The following is a 17,584-nucleotide window of genomic DNA, read 5'->3' as shown; positions in this document are numbered from 1 at the left end:
TGTGTTGGCTCCATCTTTTGGTCCCATTGAAACAAATTTCAAACTTCATTTGTGGTGTGTTGGCTCTCTCTTGTGGTGTGTTGGCTCTCTCTAGTGGTATGCCGGGAGTGGTACGGCCTGTCTACCCTTATTTGGATTACCGTAATGACGACAATATCAATGGCACGCACAGCGTCTCTGCTTTCAGGAACCATTGGAAGTTTTAAGGTTGCGCGAACCATTGAATAGTTACGGTAACGGAAAACTCCATATCCCACAATCCATAGCACACCTCTCCAGAGTAAACAATGGCGGCCACCACTTCGTTTTATGTCTTTTATTAGTATTTCTAGGTCACAAAATAAACTTTTAAGATATTTTCAGGCGAGAATGTAGGTGTGTAAACTTCAAATATCTGCTCGTTTTATCAAGACATCCCATATTAGCGACAGTTCTCTTATGTCTTGCAGATAGCCGGCTAGCTAGCCAGCTGCCGCTAGCACCGCTAGCATATGACGACACTAGGCAATGACGACACTATCAACGGCGCGCGTCTCTTCGCCCCTCCTCCGCTTTGAAATTGACCGTAGACGTGCTTTTGTAAGACAACGTGGCTATCGTTTCACGGTAACCCGTCTTTCCCCCCTCCTCCGCTTTGGACTTGAACTTACAGTGATTTTCTGAAGTGTTTACTAAGACACACCGTAAGCTTTTACAAGGTAAGTGTATCTCTCTCCCTCTGGTTTGAAATTTAGCTTTGAAAGTGATTTTTTTTTTATGTGTTTCTTTATCGATTTCTTTGTTTCGGCACGTTCGGCACGATGCTAAAGCCAGTTAGCGGATAGTCAGCTAAGGGAAGCGTTTCTGTCCCTCCTCTGCTTTTGAAATTGACCTCTAAAAGTGCTTTTCTGTGTCTTGATGCTGATATCTACAAAATGACTGTGATTTTATTCCAGTGGTATCGTTTGTAATTAAACCTTTTAAGATACAACTCTCAAAAAATAGCTTCGTTGCAGTCGCGTTTCACACATCTCTTTGTCTCGTGGTGTTTTGTTGCTGGCTAGTTAGAGGATATTAAGCGTCTCCCAGTTTGAAATTGATTTTGAAAGTGATTTACTATGACAAGGTAAGCGTGTCTCTGGTTTGAAATTTAGCTTTGAAAGTGATTTTTTTTTTTTTATGTGTTTCTTTATCGATTTCTTTGTTTCGGCACGTTCGGCACGATGCTAAAGCCAGTTAGCGGATAGTCAGCTAAGGGAAGCGTTTCTGTCCCTCCTCTGCTTTTGAAATTGACCTCTAAAAGTGCTTTTCTGTGTCTTGACGCTGATATCTACAAAATGACTGTGATTTTATTCCAGTGGTATCGTTGTAATTAAACCTTTTAAGATACAACTCTCAAAAAATAGCTTCGTTGCAGTCGCGTTTCACACATCTCTTTGTCTCGTGGTGTTTTGTTGCTGGCTAGTTAGAGGATATTAAGCGTCTCCCAGTTTGAAATTGATTTTGAAAGTGATTTACTATGACAAGGTAAGCGTGTCTCTGGTTTGAAATTTAGCTTTGAAAGTGATTTTTTTTTTTTTATGTGTTTCTTTATCGATTTCTTTGTTTCGGCACGTTCGGCACGATGCTAAAGCCAGTTAGCGGATAGTCAGCTAAGGGAAGCGTTTCTGTCCCTCCTCTGCTTTTGAAATTGACCTCTAAAAGTGCTTTTCTGTGTCTTGACGCTGATATCTACAAAATGACTGTGATTTTATTCCAGTGGTATCGTTTGTAATTAAACCTTTTAAGATACAACTCTCAAAAAATAGCTTCGTTGCAGTCGCGTTTCACACATCTCTTTGTCTCGTGGTGTTTTGTTGCTGGCTAGTTAGAGGATATTAAGCGTCTCCCAGTTTGAAATTGATTTTGAAAGTGATTTACTATGACAAGGTAAGCGTGTCTCTGGTTTGAAATTTAGCTTTGAAAGTGATTTTTTTTTTTTATGTGTTTCTTTATCGATTTCTTTGTTTCGGCACGTTCGGCACGATGCTAAAGCCAGTTAGCGGATAGTCAGCTAAGGGAAGCGTTTCTGTCCCTCCTCTGCTTTTGAAATTGACCTCTAAAAGTGCTTTTCTGTGTCTTGACGCTGATATCTACAAAATGACTGTGATTTTATTCCAGTGGTATCGTTTGTAATTAAACCTTTTAAGATGCGACTCTCACCGCGTCCGAAACAATAGCTCCGTTGTAGTCACGTTTCACACCTCTCTTTGTCTGTCTTTATAAGGCATTAACTACAGCAGCCTTTAATACATCAACTCTTGATTCAGCCAAGGTAAGTGCCCCCCCTTATATTTTCTATGTATGTGTTCAGCTGATATTTAGAAAAAAAAATAGGTGTGTTTAGCGCTGGATGTCATTTTATTCCAGAGCTGTTGTTTGTAATTAAAACTTTTAAGATTAGATGGTACAGTGTTTTTACTCCCTTCCAAACAGTAAAGTTCCTCTTTGTCTCTCAGTAGGAAATTTAAACCAGACAGTACAAGGCTACATTTCAGTGTTACAAGCCAATCAGTTTGCTAATTGTTCTGTGAGATTTGTTTGCAAAGTTTAAGGAGTTAAGTAGGACTGTGAACATCTGGGTCTGCTTGCTGCTGGCATTCTGCCAGAGCCTCAGCAACAAGACCGCCTCCCAGCAACGAGACTGCCTGTCAGCCTTGCAAGGTACCCAATTTTCCAATTACTCTATAACAAAACTGTTGTGGGCAACAAGACTGTCTCCTAAGTTTGCAAGCCAATCACTTTGCCAAATGTTCTTGTAAGATTTGTTTGAAAAGTTTGAGGTGTTAAGTAGGACTGTGAACATCTGGGTTTGCTTGCTGCTGGCATTCGAACAGCGTCTCAGCAACAACACTGCCTCCCAGCTTTGTAAGGTAATTACTTTCCCAATTACTGTACACCAAAACGAAGTAACTGTCTTGGTCAACAAGTCTGCCTCCCAACTTTCAAGGTAATCACTTTCTCAATTACAATATACAAACTGTTATGGAACTTTACTTAACAAAGCCTTAAGACCGGGTAGTGACACTATCAATATGTCTATTTAAAGAAAAGAGAGATTTTTTTTTTGTTCTTGTAGTCATCTTGTCTGTCAATGTATCAGAGGGTTAAAATAACAAATTGCTTGAAATGCCAATAATTAATATTCTGTTTTTATGTTGACATTCTACCAGATGCCGAGAAAAAATAAAAGATCCCAGGCACAAAAGAAGCGCTGGAAACCACTTGACCTGGTCGATCCTGCTGTCCCAATGCTCACTGGCCACAACCAAGATGAGGCAGTCAGTAGTTTTCCATCTGACCAGGTAATGAGGATATGGTAGTGATCACAGACAGTTGAACAGTTTTCAAAACACGTTTGAGACAGTTAAGAACACTTACCCATGCAGATTTTTTGTTATAATGTCACACAACTGGCGTAACAGTGCATGGTATACAGAACATTTAACTGAAATGAATGTGTCAGGTCACTTAATGTCTTCTATACCCTTTTTCCTGGGTTAGCAGACGGCACCAGCCGGGTTATCTTTGGAAACACAGGATAGACCCACCTCCTTATGTTCCCCAGGTACCAAGGTAAATATCAAAAAATATTCCTCTATTAAGAAATTACAAGGTATGCCCACCCATAGGGCTGCTCGATTATGGCAAAAATGATAATCACAATTATTTTCACTGAAATCTAGATCTCCATTATTTGACAATATTTATTTAACAATAATAATAATTAACAATTGAATAATGACTTTAAAACATGTATGTTTAGTGAACTTTACAGTGTTGCTCCGTGGTGCAGCTACGACATTGTAGTAAAGTTTACACTTACCCATACAGTTGACCATTTCTATCTTGTAATGTTACCCAACTGGCATAACAGTTCATGCCATGCATTGCATTGTAAAGTGAAATTAAAGTGTCAAGTCACTTAATGTCTTAACATTATATTCTTTTTTTGTTTGGGTTAGCAGACAGCACCAGCCAGCTTGTCCTTGGAAACGGAGAATAGACCCACCTCCTTATGTCCTCCAGGCAGCAAGGTAAATTAAAAACGGTATTCCTCCATTAAGGATTTATAGTGGACAGTTACATTACCATTAAATGTTAAAGACATATGGTTACATGTTAGCCTTATGCAAACAGTAAGAATTTTGTTTTCTCGCTTCTGTTAGTTTTGTTTAAAGTTTTTAAAGTTACACTAACCTTCAAATTTCTTAGTAGTTATGCAAACAGCTTCAATTTTTTTATTGCTTTGTAAGTTTAGTAACCGCTACTGTTTCATGTTTTCTTTAAAGTATCCAGTGTTACACTCTATTTCAAATCTGTTAGTAGGTTTTCTCATTTTGATTAACTGTATTATCAGAGTTCAGAAACTCGTCCACCAGCAAAACGAGTCCGGGCAACCGATGATTTCCACACGGCATCAAATTCTCCACCTAAAAAGGTATGCCCACAAATGTCTATAACCAATTAATATACATGTGATGTTTGCTGTATAATCACCGGGGTTGATATTTAGTCTTTCACCTTAAGTATGCTTGCTAACTCGTACTAAATATACCAAAATGTTAGACTAAACATATACATTTGTCAATGTCTTTCATCACATTCCTAAAATGCAGACATCTCAACAGCTATTTATGTCTGTCTATTTATCTATTTCTATATATATTGTTCAGAATAAATACAAACATGGCTTTGTGACACTCATCTTTTATCAAGATGGATGTCAATGTATTTTGTTTCTATCACATTTAACCTGTAACTGAATTTTGTGTACTTTCTTTACAAAACGTAACACAACTATGTCACATGTACAGAACAATCTGGTTTAATCTGAAATCTGTGAATGAATTACATCTGATTTAAGAGCATCTGAGATCCTCTTACAAATAATACGTAAACATGATTTCCTTTCATATGTTTGTATTTAGGCTGCAATTTAGTAGATGTTTGAAGGCTGGCAGCAACCTAAAATAAAAGCTGTGTCCCAAAACGTTGGTTGCATCCTCCGGAGGCCGCATTTGAATTCATAGCGTGGCCCAGTCAAATTCCAGCTGCCAACAATAGCGGTCGCTACTAAGTTTTAAAATTAGTCTTATTAATCTTTCTGGGTCGCAAGATGAACTTTTAACATATTTTCATGCGAAAAAAGTAGCTGTGTAAATTACAAATATCTGCTTGGTTTATCTATCGTATATTTGCAAAAGTGTGCTGACGTTTTCGGAGACGTCTGTTACCCACCCACTCGATACCAAGCTGGTGGGGGGGGCGCGGCAGCAATGGTCACTCCAGCCGGCGAGAGCAGCAGACTCGTAAATTCATCGTTTTCAGACGCCCGCTCTTTCGCTACCCAGGTTAAACATGATATATAAGTCACTTGGATAACTCCACCGAGACAGTGGTGACGCAAATCTGCAGGCTAGACCGTCCCATTTCACAGCCTCGTACTTCCGGCCTTCTCAGTCTTCGAAGGACCCGCCCCACATAGACCGCGTAGGTCGGGTCCTCCGAAGGATACAGCCGACATTTTAGGAAACAGCTAATATGTTATATGTAAAGTAATTAACTGCTTGGAAAATATAAGGAGCAGAAAGTACAGATATGACTTTTATAAAAGGTCATTAAAAAAACAGCACTCAAGCAAATTGCAGATATCTAAAATATTCGTCATTTTTACTTCCCACCTCTGCTCTCTCTCACTTTTCCTGTCACACTCTTTCTACCAGTTTCTGGCTTATCTGATGCTGCGTATCTTTAGATTATGCTGTAATATGTTTGAAGAGTGATATAATTTGGCTTAATTTGCCTGAACATTGCTTCATTGTTTTACCATAGTTAAAAATGTTTTTCTTTAAAGAAAATCTTTATTTATACAACCCTTGCCACTTAAAAAATGTCTTACATCATTGTACCAAGAGTTGCATATGTTTTTGCTCAACCTTGAAATGCTTATCATTAAATACTAAACAATAACATGTCACCTTTACCATTCCTTGATCAGCCTTTCCACAACATAAATGAACAACTACTGACAGAGGAGCTACAGAGCAACGCAGTTCATCACTTCTGGTGTGTCAGTGCAACTCATTGTCAAAGTGATGAAAGGTACACAGAATTCTCTCGAAATCATCAGTGCACATGTAATGCCCTCACATTCCTGGCCTACCTTAATGAGGAACACCAGTTCAACACAGCCCGACTTGATAAGGTGCTTGAACAGGGAGATGCACTCTACTGTTGGATTAAAACAAATCTTCAGCAGGAGAGGCGTTACACACAAGATCATTTGACCATGGAGGACATGCCCAAAGAAGTTCATGCTGACATAAATGTCTACAGTGTGAAAATGGACAACATAAGGTACGGATACCTGAAAGCAGAGGACAAAACTTATCAAAGAAAAGGATGGTGGTTGCCTCTTGCTAGTCGCCTTGTATGTCTGTCAACAGATGTGAACTATGCTTTGCTCATGGTTTCGCCTCAGTGCATTGCAGTTTTCCGTGACAAATCTGGGAGGTATGGATTATTTGATTCACATTCAAGAAGTGCAGCAGGTTTACCCCAGCCAAATGGAACAGCAGTCATGCTCACTTTCACTCATGTGAATGACCTGATCACCCACCTGCATAACCTTTTCCAAAATCAAGGCAGGTATGCAAGATATGAGTTTGTGCCTGTTTCTTTCAAAAGAGTCAGCACTCACAACGAACAGCCTGCACAGTCAACTCAAGCAACACCAGGAGCAACAGCTACATCACCACAAAATGAACCACAAATCACAAATCCCACTGTGCAAGTGCCTCAACCAGAATCAGCCCAAACCTACATGACAATGTTAGAAAGTGCTTTAAACCCACAACAAGACAAAATGGCTTCAAATCAAATTTGTGAACATCAACTTGAAACATCTGTTGATCCAACAAGCAACATCCAGAAAGAACAACAAGAAATTGGCCTCAATAATGAAAGAGATAAAGTAAAAGATAAAACCCACCAAAAAGCAAGAAATGTGAGCAGATTAAATAAAGGACGACGTGGGAAAGCTATTCGTCAAGCTCAAAAAAGTCAGAGGGAGTATGTAAAAGCTAAAGACAAATCTTCAACTGAAGAAGTGGCAAAGAAGACAAACAAAAAAAGACACGAAAGAGAACGATATGCCTGCTGTCGTGAATTTCGAATGAAAAGATTACAGACTATGAAAATTCAATATGCTGAAAACTGTCATTACCGTAAACAAAGACTATTATCAGCCAAAAATTATTATGCAAATCCTCATATTCAAGAAAAAGTAAAAGCCCACAAGGTGAAGAGATACCAAAGTGATCATCATTTTCAACAAAAAATGAGAAACTACATTATCAGAAGATATACCACAGATCCTGACTATCAAACCAGACAGAAACAATATGTGGTCCAGAGGTACAACACGGATGCCAGCTTTCAAACCAGACAGAAACAATATATGGTCCAGAGGTACAACACGGATGCCAGCTTTCACACCAGACAGAAACGATATATGGACCAGAAATACAAAGAGGATCATGTCAGAGAAAGGAAGAAGGCATACATAAGAACAAAATATGCATCGGATCCAAACTACAGGCACAAACAAAAAAAATCAATTCATGCCAGGTACCACAATGACTCACAATTCAGACTGCACCATATACAGCGCTGTGCCCAGTACCAGAGACACAAAATGGCTACCACTGCATCTTTCGCCATTTATAAAAAGTTGTGTGCACAGAGAATAAAGAAGAAATACAGCCGACTAGTAACACAATTCCAGCAGGGTCCACAGTCTGAAGCACAGCCCCAGCTTGTAGTGAATAGTGTGATGCAAGCAGCCACATTAGCTTTCCGTGAAAGAATTAAGTTAGGACCCACCCATGTCTGTACGGTGTGCCACAGAACTCTGTTTCCTAATCAAGTTCAACACTGCAAACGATCAAAGTATGTTACAAATAGTCACGTTGTTGACACTTGCTTGACAGGAAAATTTGTCCATGTTTGTGATAGTGAATGTACAGCTAATTGTACCTTTCCAAAACAAAGAATGCAAGAGTGGATTTGCTACAACTGTGACAGCCACCTACAACGAGGAAAGATCTCTTCCATCGCAGAGGCAAACAATTTAGCACTAGCACCCATTCCAATTGAACTGAGTCAATTAAATGTACTAGAACGACAACTGATTGCTAAAATTCTCCCGTTTGCCAAAATCATTGCATTACCAAAAGGACAGCAAAGAGCCGTACATGGGGCTGTTGTTTGTGTACCGTCGGATGTGGAAACCACAGTAAACTCTCTTCCCAGACCTTGCAATGAAGCCCAGCTCCTGCAGGTACAACTGAAAAGACACATCAGATTCAAAGGATACCAACACTTCTACACTGTGAACATGAAGAATGTGTTAGCAGGCTTATCAAAGCTAAAAGAGATGCATTCAGAATACAAAGATGTATCTATTGATGATGACGCAACTTTTGCTGATCCCACAAATAATCAGATAATCGAGACGGAACATGACACTGCTGATGCAGATATTCAAGATGTACTGCCCAGAAACTTCGACAACCAAATTCTACCAGAAAGAAGAACCACTGAGGATACAACAGCTGGAATACTTGAGCCATGTCATGATGTAAACGAACTATTGGAGCCTGAACAATCAAATGGAGAGCCCTTACAAGATATGGAGAAAGAAAAGGAAGAACTTCGCCCCGGTCTTGTTCTAGACACCTGTATGCAACCACCAGATATAGCACAGGACATTTTATCATATGGTGAAGGAATATTTAGCATTGCACCCGCCCAAAGAAATAGACCTGTTGGCTTCTTCTCTGTTCCTAAACTTGAAGCCATGGCCTTTCCTGTGCAGTTCCCAACTGGACAGAACACATTAGATGAAGCCAGACAAGTCAAACTGTCCCCAAGCATGTATTTTAATACACGGCTGTTCTCTGCAGATACACGGTTTGCAACTGACCAAAGCTACCTATTCTTTGCACAGTTTGTAACAGAAACACACATGGCTACGAACAGCATGTCCATCCAATTGCGCAAAGGTAAGGCAATCACCAAGGATGGACGTAGGATTTGTAACAGAATGCTTCAAAATAAAGACGAAGTGGAGAGACTGATAAATAACAAAGATGCAACACGCTTCATGAAACCTCTGAGAGGTACTCCAGCCTATTGGGAGAAGGCACTGAAAGATCTCCATGCTATGGTCAGACAGTTAGGAAAGCCAACTTTTTTCCTGACATTTTCAGCTGCTGAAATGAGATGGCCTGAGGTTGTTGAGGTCATAAAAACTCAACAAGGTGAACAAGTGGATTTTTCACAACTTGACTGGAACACAAAGTGTGAAATTCTCCGAAGCAACCCTGTGACTGTGATGCGATTGTTTGAAAAAAGAGTCGATGCACTAATGACAACACTGATCCTGTCCCCAGCACAGCCCATCGGTGAAGTAGAAGATTACTTTTATCGAGTGGAGTTTCAGGCCAGAGGTAGCCCTCATATCCATTTACTGGTTTGGGTCAAAGATGCACCTAAATTTGGAAGTGACCTTGAAGACCACGTATACAAATTTATTGACAAGTACATCACATGTAAGATGCCTGACCAAAATGCCGATCCTGAACTTCACAAAATTGTGTCTGAGGTTCAAGTCCACAGCAGAAATCACTCCAGATCCTGTAAAAAAGGTAATGTGTCATGTAGGTTTGGGTTCCCCAAACTACCCGTAGACCAAACAATGATCACTTTCCCAAGCCCAGATGATGACGATGATCACAATGATAAGCAGCATAGCACAAGTAAGGAGAAAGGCACAAATGAAAAACAAAAGCAAAAAAACAGACAAATGGCTCTCGCAAAAAAACAGAAAGAGGCCAAAGAAAAACTCCAGCCATTGAGAGATTTGCTCTGTGACCCAAATTCCTCGTTTGAAGACTTGTCTGAGCTGCTTCAGAAATGCAAATTAACTTATGAACAGTACTTGGATTGTGTCTTCAATTTAAGCAATGGCCATGTCATCCTCTTAAAGCGTGAACCTAATGACTGCTGGGTGAATGCATACAATGCAGATCTGCTGAGGGCCTGGAATGCCAACATGGACATCCAATATGTCATTGATGACTACAGCTGCCTGATGTACATGATGTCTTATGTCTCTAAACCTGAATTTGAGATGACACAATTTCTTAATGGAGTCATCCAGGAGGTAAAAAAGTCCAATATCAATGAAAGAGATGAAATGAAACAGATAATGCAGGCATATGCTAAACACAGAGAAGTCAGTGCCCAAGAATCTGTGGCAAGGACATGCAGCCTGCCACTAAAAAGTGTTCACGCAGTGTGGTGTTCATACAGACTGATGATGATGCCCTGAAAATGAGTCTCCCGATGAGCAGGTTGCAAAGCATGGCACCAGATGATGAAAATGTGTGGATGTCTGGATTGCCAGAAAAATATGCAAACAGACCCAGAACACCTGAGTTTGAAAGAATGTGTTTGGCTGAATTTGCTTCAGAGTACAGGATTCTCTACAGCCGTCAAACAGAGTCAAAAAATGCCATCCCTCTTTTGAATAACATGGGTCATATTCAAAAGAGAACAAGAGGGAAACCTGCAATAATCAGATATCCTCGGTTCTCAGAAAAGAAACAACCAGAGAAGTTTTATAGCAGACTACTAAAACTTTATTTTCCACATCGATCAAATGATGACCTTAAAAACACAAAATACCCCACATCCGAACAGTTCTACAAAAGTGGAGGAAAACATGGTTTTGCAGTGCGGCCAATTGTTACCTTTAACAAAAAGCGTTATGAAAGCCATGGCAAAACAATGGAAAGGGCACTGGAACAGATTGAACAACAAGGCCACTTATCAATGCATGGAACACCTTTGCACCTGAGGTTGAAGTAGATCGTTTAGAGTGTGTGGCCCAACGACAATCCAGACATGACACTGACGAAAATGAAATGGACATTGTTCCAGACTACCAAGTCAGTGGTAGCAGCAGTGGAGCCATGCCAGCAATCATAGCACCAAAGCTGAGCCCAGACTTTGTCAGAAAAATGTACCAAAGTCTGAATGAAACTCAAGCATCCATATTCTACGCAGTGCGTGAGTGGTGTTTCAAACTTGTGTGGGGTCACTGTCCTGAGCAGTTCTTTTATTTTGTCTCTGGAGGAGCTGGCTGTGGAAAATCACATGTTATCAAGTGCATATATGAGGAGGCAACAAAGATTTTGCACCAACTCCCCAGATTCCGTGACCAAGCAGACATATCCTACCCTGCAGTCCTGCTGGCTGCATTTACTGGGACTGCAGCTTTTAACATATCTGGGAAAACACTGCACTCTCTGCTAAAGCTGCCAAAATCTTTAAAACCGCCGTATCAGGGACTGGGGAATGCACTGGATGAAGTGAGAGCTTCACTTTCAAATGCAGAGATTCTGGTCATTGATGAGATATCTATGGTTTCTAAAGACCTTTTTGCCTACATCCACTGGAGACTTCAGCAGATCAAAGGAAACAAGAAGCCTTTTGGTGGGATGTCTATCCTTGCAGTAGGAGACTTTTACCAGCTGCCACCCCTTGGAAAAGCCAAACCACTCTGTGTGTACGAGGACAATGTCCTTGATCTCTGGAAAGACTATTTCCACATGGTCAACCTGACAGAAATCATGCGACAGAAAGATGATCATTATTTGCTGAAGTTCTGAACAGGATAAGAGTAAGCAAAAAACAGATTCTCTTGAAGCCAATGATAAAGCCTTGCTCACACAGGCTATCCATGACATAAAAGACTGTCCATCTAATGTATTACACATTTATGCTACAACAAAGAGGTGGACAAACACAATTCAGCAACTGTAACTGCTCTTCATTCTGATATCATAAATATTCAGGCCGAAGACTACAGAAAAGACCCACGAACGGGTGAGATGGTCCTGCTGGCAGATATGATGAAAGGCAACAAAAGAGATTTACCTGATAACATACAAGCTGCACCTGGAGTGCGTGTTATGATTATTAGAAATTTGGATGTTGAAGATGGGCTTGTTAATGGGACATTTGGAACAATCACGAACATTGTGACAACCACACAGGATGGACGAAAAACTGTGAATCTCATTGGACTTACGCTGGACAATCAAAATTCTGGGCAAAAATTTCGCAGAAAAATACAAGGATCCTCAGACAACCTGGTATATATTGAGAAATGTGAAGAATCTACAAGTAAAAATGGAGTTCTTCGCAGGCAATTTCCAATGAAGTTGGCCTTTGCATGTACAGCTCACAAAGTACAAGGCATGACAATGGAGTCAGCAGTAGTATGTTTGAAGCGTGTTTTTGAACCTGGAATGGCCTATGTTGCACTCAGCCGCACAACCTCACTTAAAGGACTCTACATCACAGACTTTGATGAAAGGAAAATCTATGCTGATCCTGCCATCACAGATGCACTCAAAAATATGAGACATGCATCATTTGAGAATGCAAGACCACTGTTGCAATTCTTAAAATCAGTTGTTCCCACAGTCCCCACGATGACAATTATCCATCACAATGCACAAGGTCTCCCAACTCACATGGAGGACATGAGATGCCACCATGAACTCAGCCTTGCTGATGTTTTATGCATAACAGAAACTCACTTGTCTGGATCATCAGTTTCTCCCCGCTTCCAGCTCGAACAGTACAACATGGCCACACGCAACAGACACGTCTCTTACACAAACCATACAGACATGGCAAAGGTAAATGGCGGTGGAGTTGCAATGTACTACAAAACAGTTCTTACAGCAGAGTCTCGAAAATACCTGCAAAATGTGACTGACCTTGAATTTGTTGTTATCAAGGTTGAATCGCCAGTCACAGCTTTGATAGCAACTGTATACAGGCCACCAAATTACAGCCACGTGAGGTTTTTACCACAAATGCAATGTCTTTTGGACTCATTGGAAATGATGAATTGCCAACCAATTATTGTTTGTGGAGACTTCAATGAGGACCTTATGAGCAGAGGAAAAAAACCCATCCAAGAACTGTTTCAGTCAAGAGGATATGCACAACTTATTACTGCTGCAACTACCGAAAAACACACATTGATTGATCACCTTTACATATCACAGCCATACGCCTGCCTCCAATCAGGTGTTCTGAATACATATCACAGTTATCACAACCCCATTTATTGTGTAATTCACTAACACAAAATGACTGCAAGGTTGTGAGGGATATGGACTTGCCAAGTGATCTTAGTGTCTTTGCAACTGAGCACACTCTACCACCAACAAGGACAGCTCACCAGTGGGAGCTGATACATAAGACTGCTCTCATCCATTGAAGAGCTGACCAGAAACGTGAACAGAGAGACTGCAACTGCACCTGATGGGATCCCTGCCATAACAGGTAATTGTATTTTTGTTTCTTACTTTATATTGTAACATTTGATATTGTTTTGAAACAAACTATAATCTCATCCATTAATTAAGTCATCCATTCATTCATAACTCCTCAGATGTGTTCTGTCCAGTGAAGGCAGTAGAGAAGCCCTACACTGATCTTGAAACTGTGCCACGCTAGTAGAGACCGGCTACAAGGATGGCAGGTATAGTGAAATTAAAATGCACCTTTTGGTTCAACAGGTTTTATATATACAGTCAAGTGATCAAAAGACACCAGTATTAAACCCATTTAAACCAACTACATGCTTGGATTGGAACTGTATACAGGCCACCAAATTACAGCCACGTGTGGTTCTTACCTAAATAGCAACTTACCCCATCCAAGACACCAGTATTAAGCAAATTTCTTTTTTTACTACCTTTTTAGTATAGTTTTGGGTCATTTAGTTCTAAAGTTAGATTTGTTTTTCCAATTATTTTTTAGAACTTCATTACTTGCCATTTCGCTAACTGAAGAGCTGCGCTTTGTGATGTCTCTTGTTTTATTGTTTTAAATTGTGTTTTCCTTTTATCTGTTTCTAGCTGTTTTCGCAAAGTCAGCCAACCACTTGCTTCCAAATGACCCTTATCCAGAAGTATCCGTGAGTGCCTCATCAACAGAAACTAAAGTGGAGACCTACCTCTCAGAGAAAAACGCACACATAAGAAAAGCCGACCCACTTCAGTACTGGGAAGAACATCCTAATCTGTTTCCCTCTATGGCTGCTGTTGCGATCCCAGTGTGCCCCCTGTAGCTCTGTGGACAGTTTTGGATTTGTTTACATCTCACCCAACCGCTCACGGCAGATGGCTGCACCTCTCTAAGCCTGGTTCTGCCGGAGGTTTCTTCCTGTTAAAAGGGAGTTTTTCTGAACACACTCTACCACCAACAAGGACAGCTCACCAGTGGGAACTGATAGATAAGACTGCTGATGTGCTCTCATCCATTGAAGAGCTGACCAGAAACGTGAACAGAAAGACTGCACCTGATGGGATCCCTGCCATAACAGGTCATTTGTATTTTTTTTGTTTCTTACTTTATATTCTTTGAAACAAACTATAATCTCATCCATTCATTAAGTCATCCATTCATTCATAACTCCTCAGATGTGTTCTGTCCAGTGAAGGCAGTGGAGAAGCCCTACACTGATCTTGAAACTGTGCCACGCTAGTAGAGACCGGCTACAAGGATGGGCAGGTATAGTGAAATTAAAATGCACCTTTTGTTCAACAGGTTTATATATACAGTCAAGTGATCAAAAGACACCAGTATTAAACCCATTTAAACCAACTACATGCTTGGATTGGAACTGTATACAGGCCACCAAATTACAGCCACGTGTGGTTTTTACCTCGCATGGCGACTTACCTCATCAGAAGACACCAGTATTAAGCCAATTTCTTTTTTTTTTACTTCATTTTTAATTAGTTTTGGGTCATTTAGTTCTAAAGTTAGATTTGTTTTCCCAATTATTTTTTAGAACTTCATTACTTGCCAGTTTGCTAACTGAAGAGCTGCGCTTTGTGATGTCTCTTGTTTTATTGTTTTAAATTGTGTTTTCCTTTTATCTGTTTCTAGCTGTTTTCGCAAAGTCAGCCAACCACTTGCTTCCAAATGACCCTTATCCAGAAGTATCCGTGAGTGCCTCATCAACAGAAACTAAAGTGGAGACCTACCTCTCAGAGAAAAACGCACACATAAGAAAAGCCGACCCACTTCAGTACTGGGAAGAACATCCTAATCGGTTTCCCTCTATGGCTGCTGTTGCGATCCCAGTGTGCCCCTGTAGCTCTGTGGACAGTTTTGGATTTGTTTACATCTCACCCCAACCGGTCGCGGCAGATGGCCGCCCCTCCCTGAGCCTGGTTCTGCCGGAGGTTTCTTCCTGTCAAAAGGGAGTTTTTCCTTCCCACTGTCGCCAAAGTGCTTGCTCATAGGGGGTCATATGATTGTTGGGTTTATCTATATACATTAATGCTTGTATGCTTTTCATTTATACTTTTGCCTTACTCTTCAGTTCATAATATAAAGTTACTTGAATGGTTTCCTTTTCATTTTTTATTTTATATTGCTTTGCTATTTACCACAATCTAAATATCATGTTTAAATGTCATACATTATTGTAAATGGTATCTGTACAAAATATTGTTTGAATAACATGATACATTTATTAGTCCCACAACGGAGAATTTCATAATTTGATGAATACAAATTGAATACCGCTTAATGGACATCTTTTTTTTCTACCACTTTAAACGACTCAAAACTGTAAAATCTAAATTGTAACTTCTCTTGAACACCTGACACTAAAGCATAATTTATTTTGTAATCATGTAACTGGAGCATCTTTCTCTCATCTCTGTATGCCGCATATAACAGAGATCACAATACAGCTTACTTTGCTTTAAGTTGAAAATCAGCTGTATTCCATTTCCCTCCTTCTTGTAGGTATAAAAAGCAAACTATGCTCATGTTGCATCTTGCTCCCTCTAGTGTTATAAATGGCAACCGGCACTAATTGAACCACATTAAAGGCAAACTACACTCATTGGCAGTAGCATAGGCACACTTAAAATTTCTTCTGAAATTTTCGCTTTCTAGTATTATTATTATTCTCCATCTTCCGCCTAAATTTTGGCACGTATCCGCCCGCAGTTTTGAGACAAGCTTCATATATGTTACCTCATTTTGTGCGGCCGGATCTGGAATGGTGTGCTATGACTTTTGGTGTTTATGAATTTTATAGTTTTTTAAATATTAATATTTAGTGAAAATTTTCCCGCGCTCCTCTGCCAAACAGTTTGACATTAGGATTACATATGTTAGATCATTTTGTGCAGCTGGAGCTGGACTATTATGTTGTGACTTTTGGTGTTTATGACTTTTATAGTTTTTTAAATATTAATATTTTAGTGCAAATTTAGGCCAATTCATCTTTTGGCGCCAAATAAACAGACTTCATTTGTGGTGTGTTGGCTCTCTCTAGTGGTATGCCGGGAGTGGTACAGCCTGTCTACCCTTATTTGGATTACCGTAATGATGACAATTTCAACGGTGCGCACAGCGTCGCTGCTTTCAGGAGCCATTGGAATTTTTAAGGTTGCGCAAATCATTCAAAAGTTACGGTAATGCTTGGTTGAAAACTCAATATCCCACAATTCATAGCACGCCTCTACAGAGTGAACAATGGCGGCCACCACTTCGTTTTATATGTCTTTTATTCGTGTTTCTAGGTCACAAAATAAGCTTTTAAGATATTTTCAGGCGAGAATGTAGGTGTGTAAACTTCAAATATCTGCTTGTTTTATCAAGACATCCCATATTTAGCGACAGTGCTCTGACTACGTCGGTCCTGCCTGACAGCTAGCCGGCCTTGGCTACCTAGCTAGCTGCCGCACTTGGCTGCAAATGGATAGCGAGGGGACTCTCCTCTGTCGTTTCACCTCCCTGGTCTTCTCGCAAATGCTCGCATAGAATCGGAGTTACAGCTGGATGTGGAAAAATAACTGAGTTGTTTGGTGGTGAGCTACAACAGAGGGCAGCTACCACCGGTGTGTGACAGAAAGGACATGCCGCCAACGAGACATATGAGGCCGGGCAGGCGATTGCTAACGCGGTGGTCAATCATGGATCAGGGAAAGCGAAGGCAGGAGCGTGAGGTGAACTGAATTTCAGGTAAGAAGTTATGAACTGCACTCTATTGGGTCAGATATAAACCGAGTTTAGGTGTAGTTTATTTAGCAGCAGTTCTCTTATGTTTGCTGTACTGCGGCTAGCTAGCTAGCGCGGCATTTAATAGCAGCTTGTGCTTATATTGAGGCGGGTGAAACGTTGACTTTATTTTATTCATAATGGTTAGTTCGTAGAGTTGCCGTACAAACGAATCGTGCCACATTCAGAGAAAATATTACGATTTATTCTGTCGTTACGAAGCCTCCCCTGTCATTCTCTCGCCTGTTGAAACTTCAGTCATGAAACTGATCAATGATCGGCTTTTCTCTCTTGTTTGTTTTATCGCGTAAACAACAGCAGCACGTTTAAGCTTGATCAGCTGTTGTTAGAATTCATTTGCTTTTAATTTCTAGTATCAGCTGAT

At 40.3% G+C, this 17,584-nt stretch overlaps 3 protein-coding genes and 1 long non-coding RNA gene across 12 annotated transcripts in view; 3 read left to right on the top strand and 1 right to left on the bottom strand.

The window, feature by feature from the left end:
* LOC100710383 (guanine nucleotide-binding protein subunit alpha-11) overlaps window positions 1–17,584 on the bottom strand; it is a 63,925-nt gene that overhangs the window by 28,519 nt on the left and 17,822 nt on the right. The window lies entirely within an intron of this gene.
* Window positions 472–11,734, top strand: LOC109196931 (uncharacterized). Of its 4 annotated transcripts, XM_019351526.2 has the most exons (6): window positions 472–698; window positions 2,246–3,323; window positions 3,523–3,594; window positions 3,984–4,055; window positions 4,379–4,459; window positions 6,020–11,734. In XM_019351526.2, the coding sequence occupies exons 2-6, from the start codon at window positions 3,174–3,176 to the stop codon at window positions 10,415–10,417; spliced, it is 4,773 nt and encodes a 1,590-aa protein (XP_019207071.1). In that variant the 5' UTR covers window positions 472–698; window positions 2,246–3,173; the 3' UTR covers window positions 10,418–11,734. The 4 variants fall into 4 exon arrangements, with proteins under 4 accessions (XP_019207071.1, XP_019207074.1, XP_019207072.1 ...); XM_019351529.2 differs by lacking the exon at window positions 472–698 and having other exon boundaries at window positions 2,983–3,323; window positions 3,526–3,594; window positions 3,987–4,055; XM_019351527.2 differs by lacking the exon at window positions 472–698 and having other exon boundaries at window positions 2,984–3,323; window positions 3,526–3,594.
* On the top strand, window positions 11,779–13,598 carry LOC109196932 (uncharacterized). The gene is made up of 2 exons (XM_019351530.2): window positions 11,779–13,452; window positions 13,562–13,598. The coding sequence occupies exon 1, from the start codon at window positions 11,982–11,984 to the stop codon at window positions 13,248–13,250; it is 1,269 nt and encodes a 422-aa protein (XP_019207075.1). The 5' UTR covers window positions 11,779–11,981; the 3' UTR covers window positions 13,251–13,452; window positions 13,562–13,598.
* Window positions 14,270–14,625, top strand: LOC112841670 (uncharacterized). The gene is made up of 2 exons (XR_002058285.2): window positions 14,270–14,497; window positions 14,595–14,625. It is a non-coding gene; the product is annotated as an uncharacterized LOC112841670 (long non-coding RNA).

This window comes from Oreochromis niloticus, linkage group LG23 (genome assembly GCF_001858045.2).
Source record: "Oreochromis niloticus isolate F11D_XX linkage group LG23, O_niloticus_UMD_NMBU, whole genome shotgun sequence".
In the NCBI taxonomy this organism is placed as follows: Eukaryota; Metazoa; Chordata; class Actinopteri; order Cichliformes; family Cichlidae; genus Oreochromis; species Oreochromis niloticus.
Note: the sequence above shows the minus strand (reverse complement) of the source record. Positions and strands in the feature narration are given on the sequence as shown.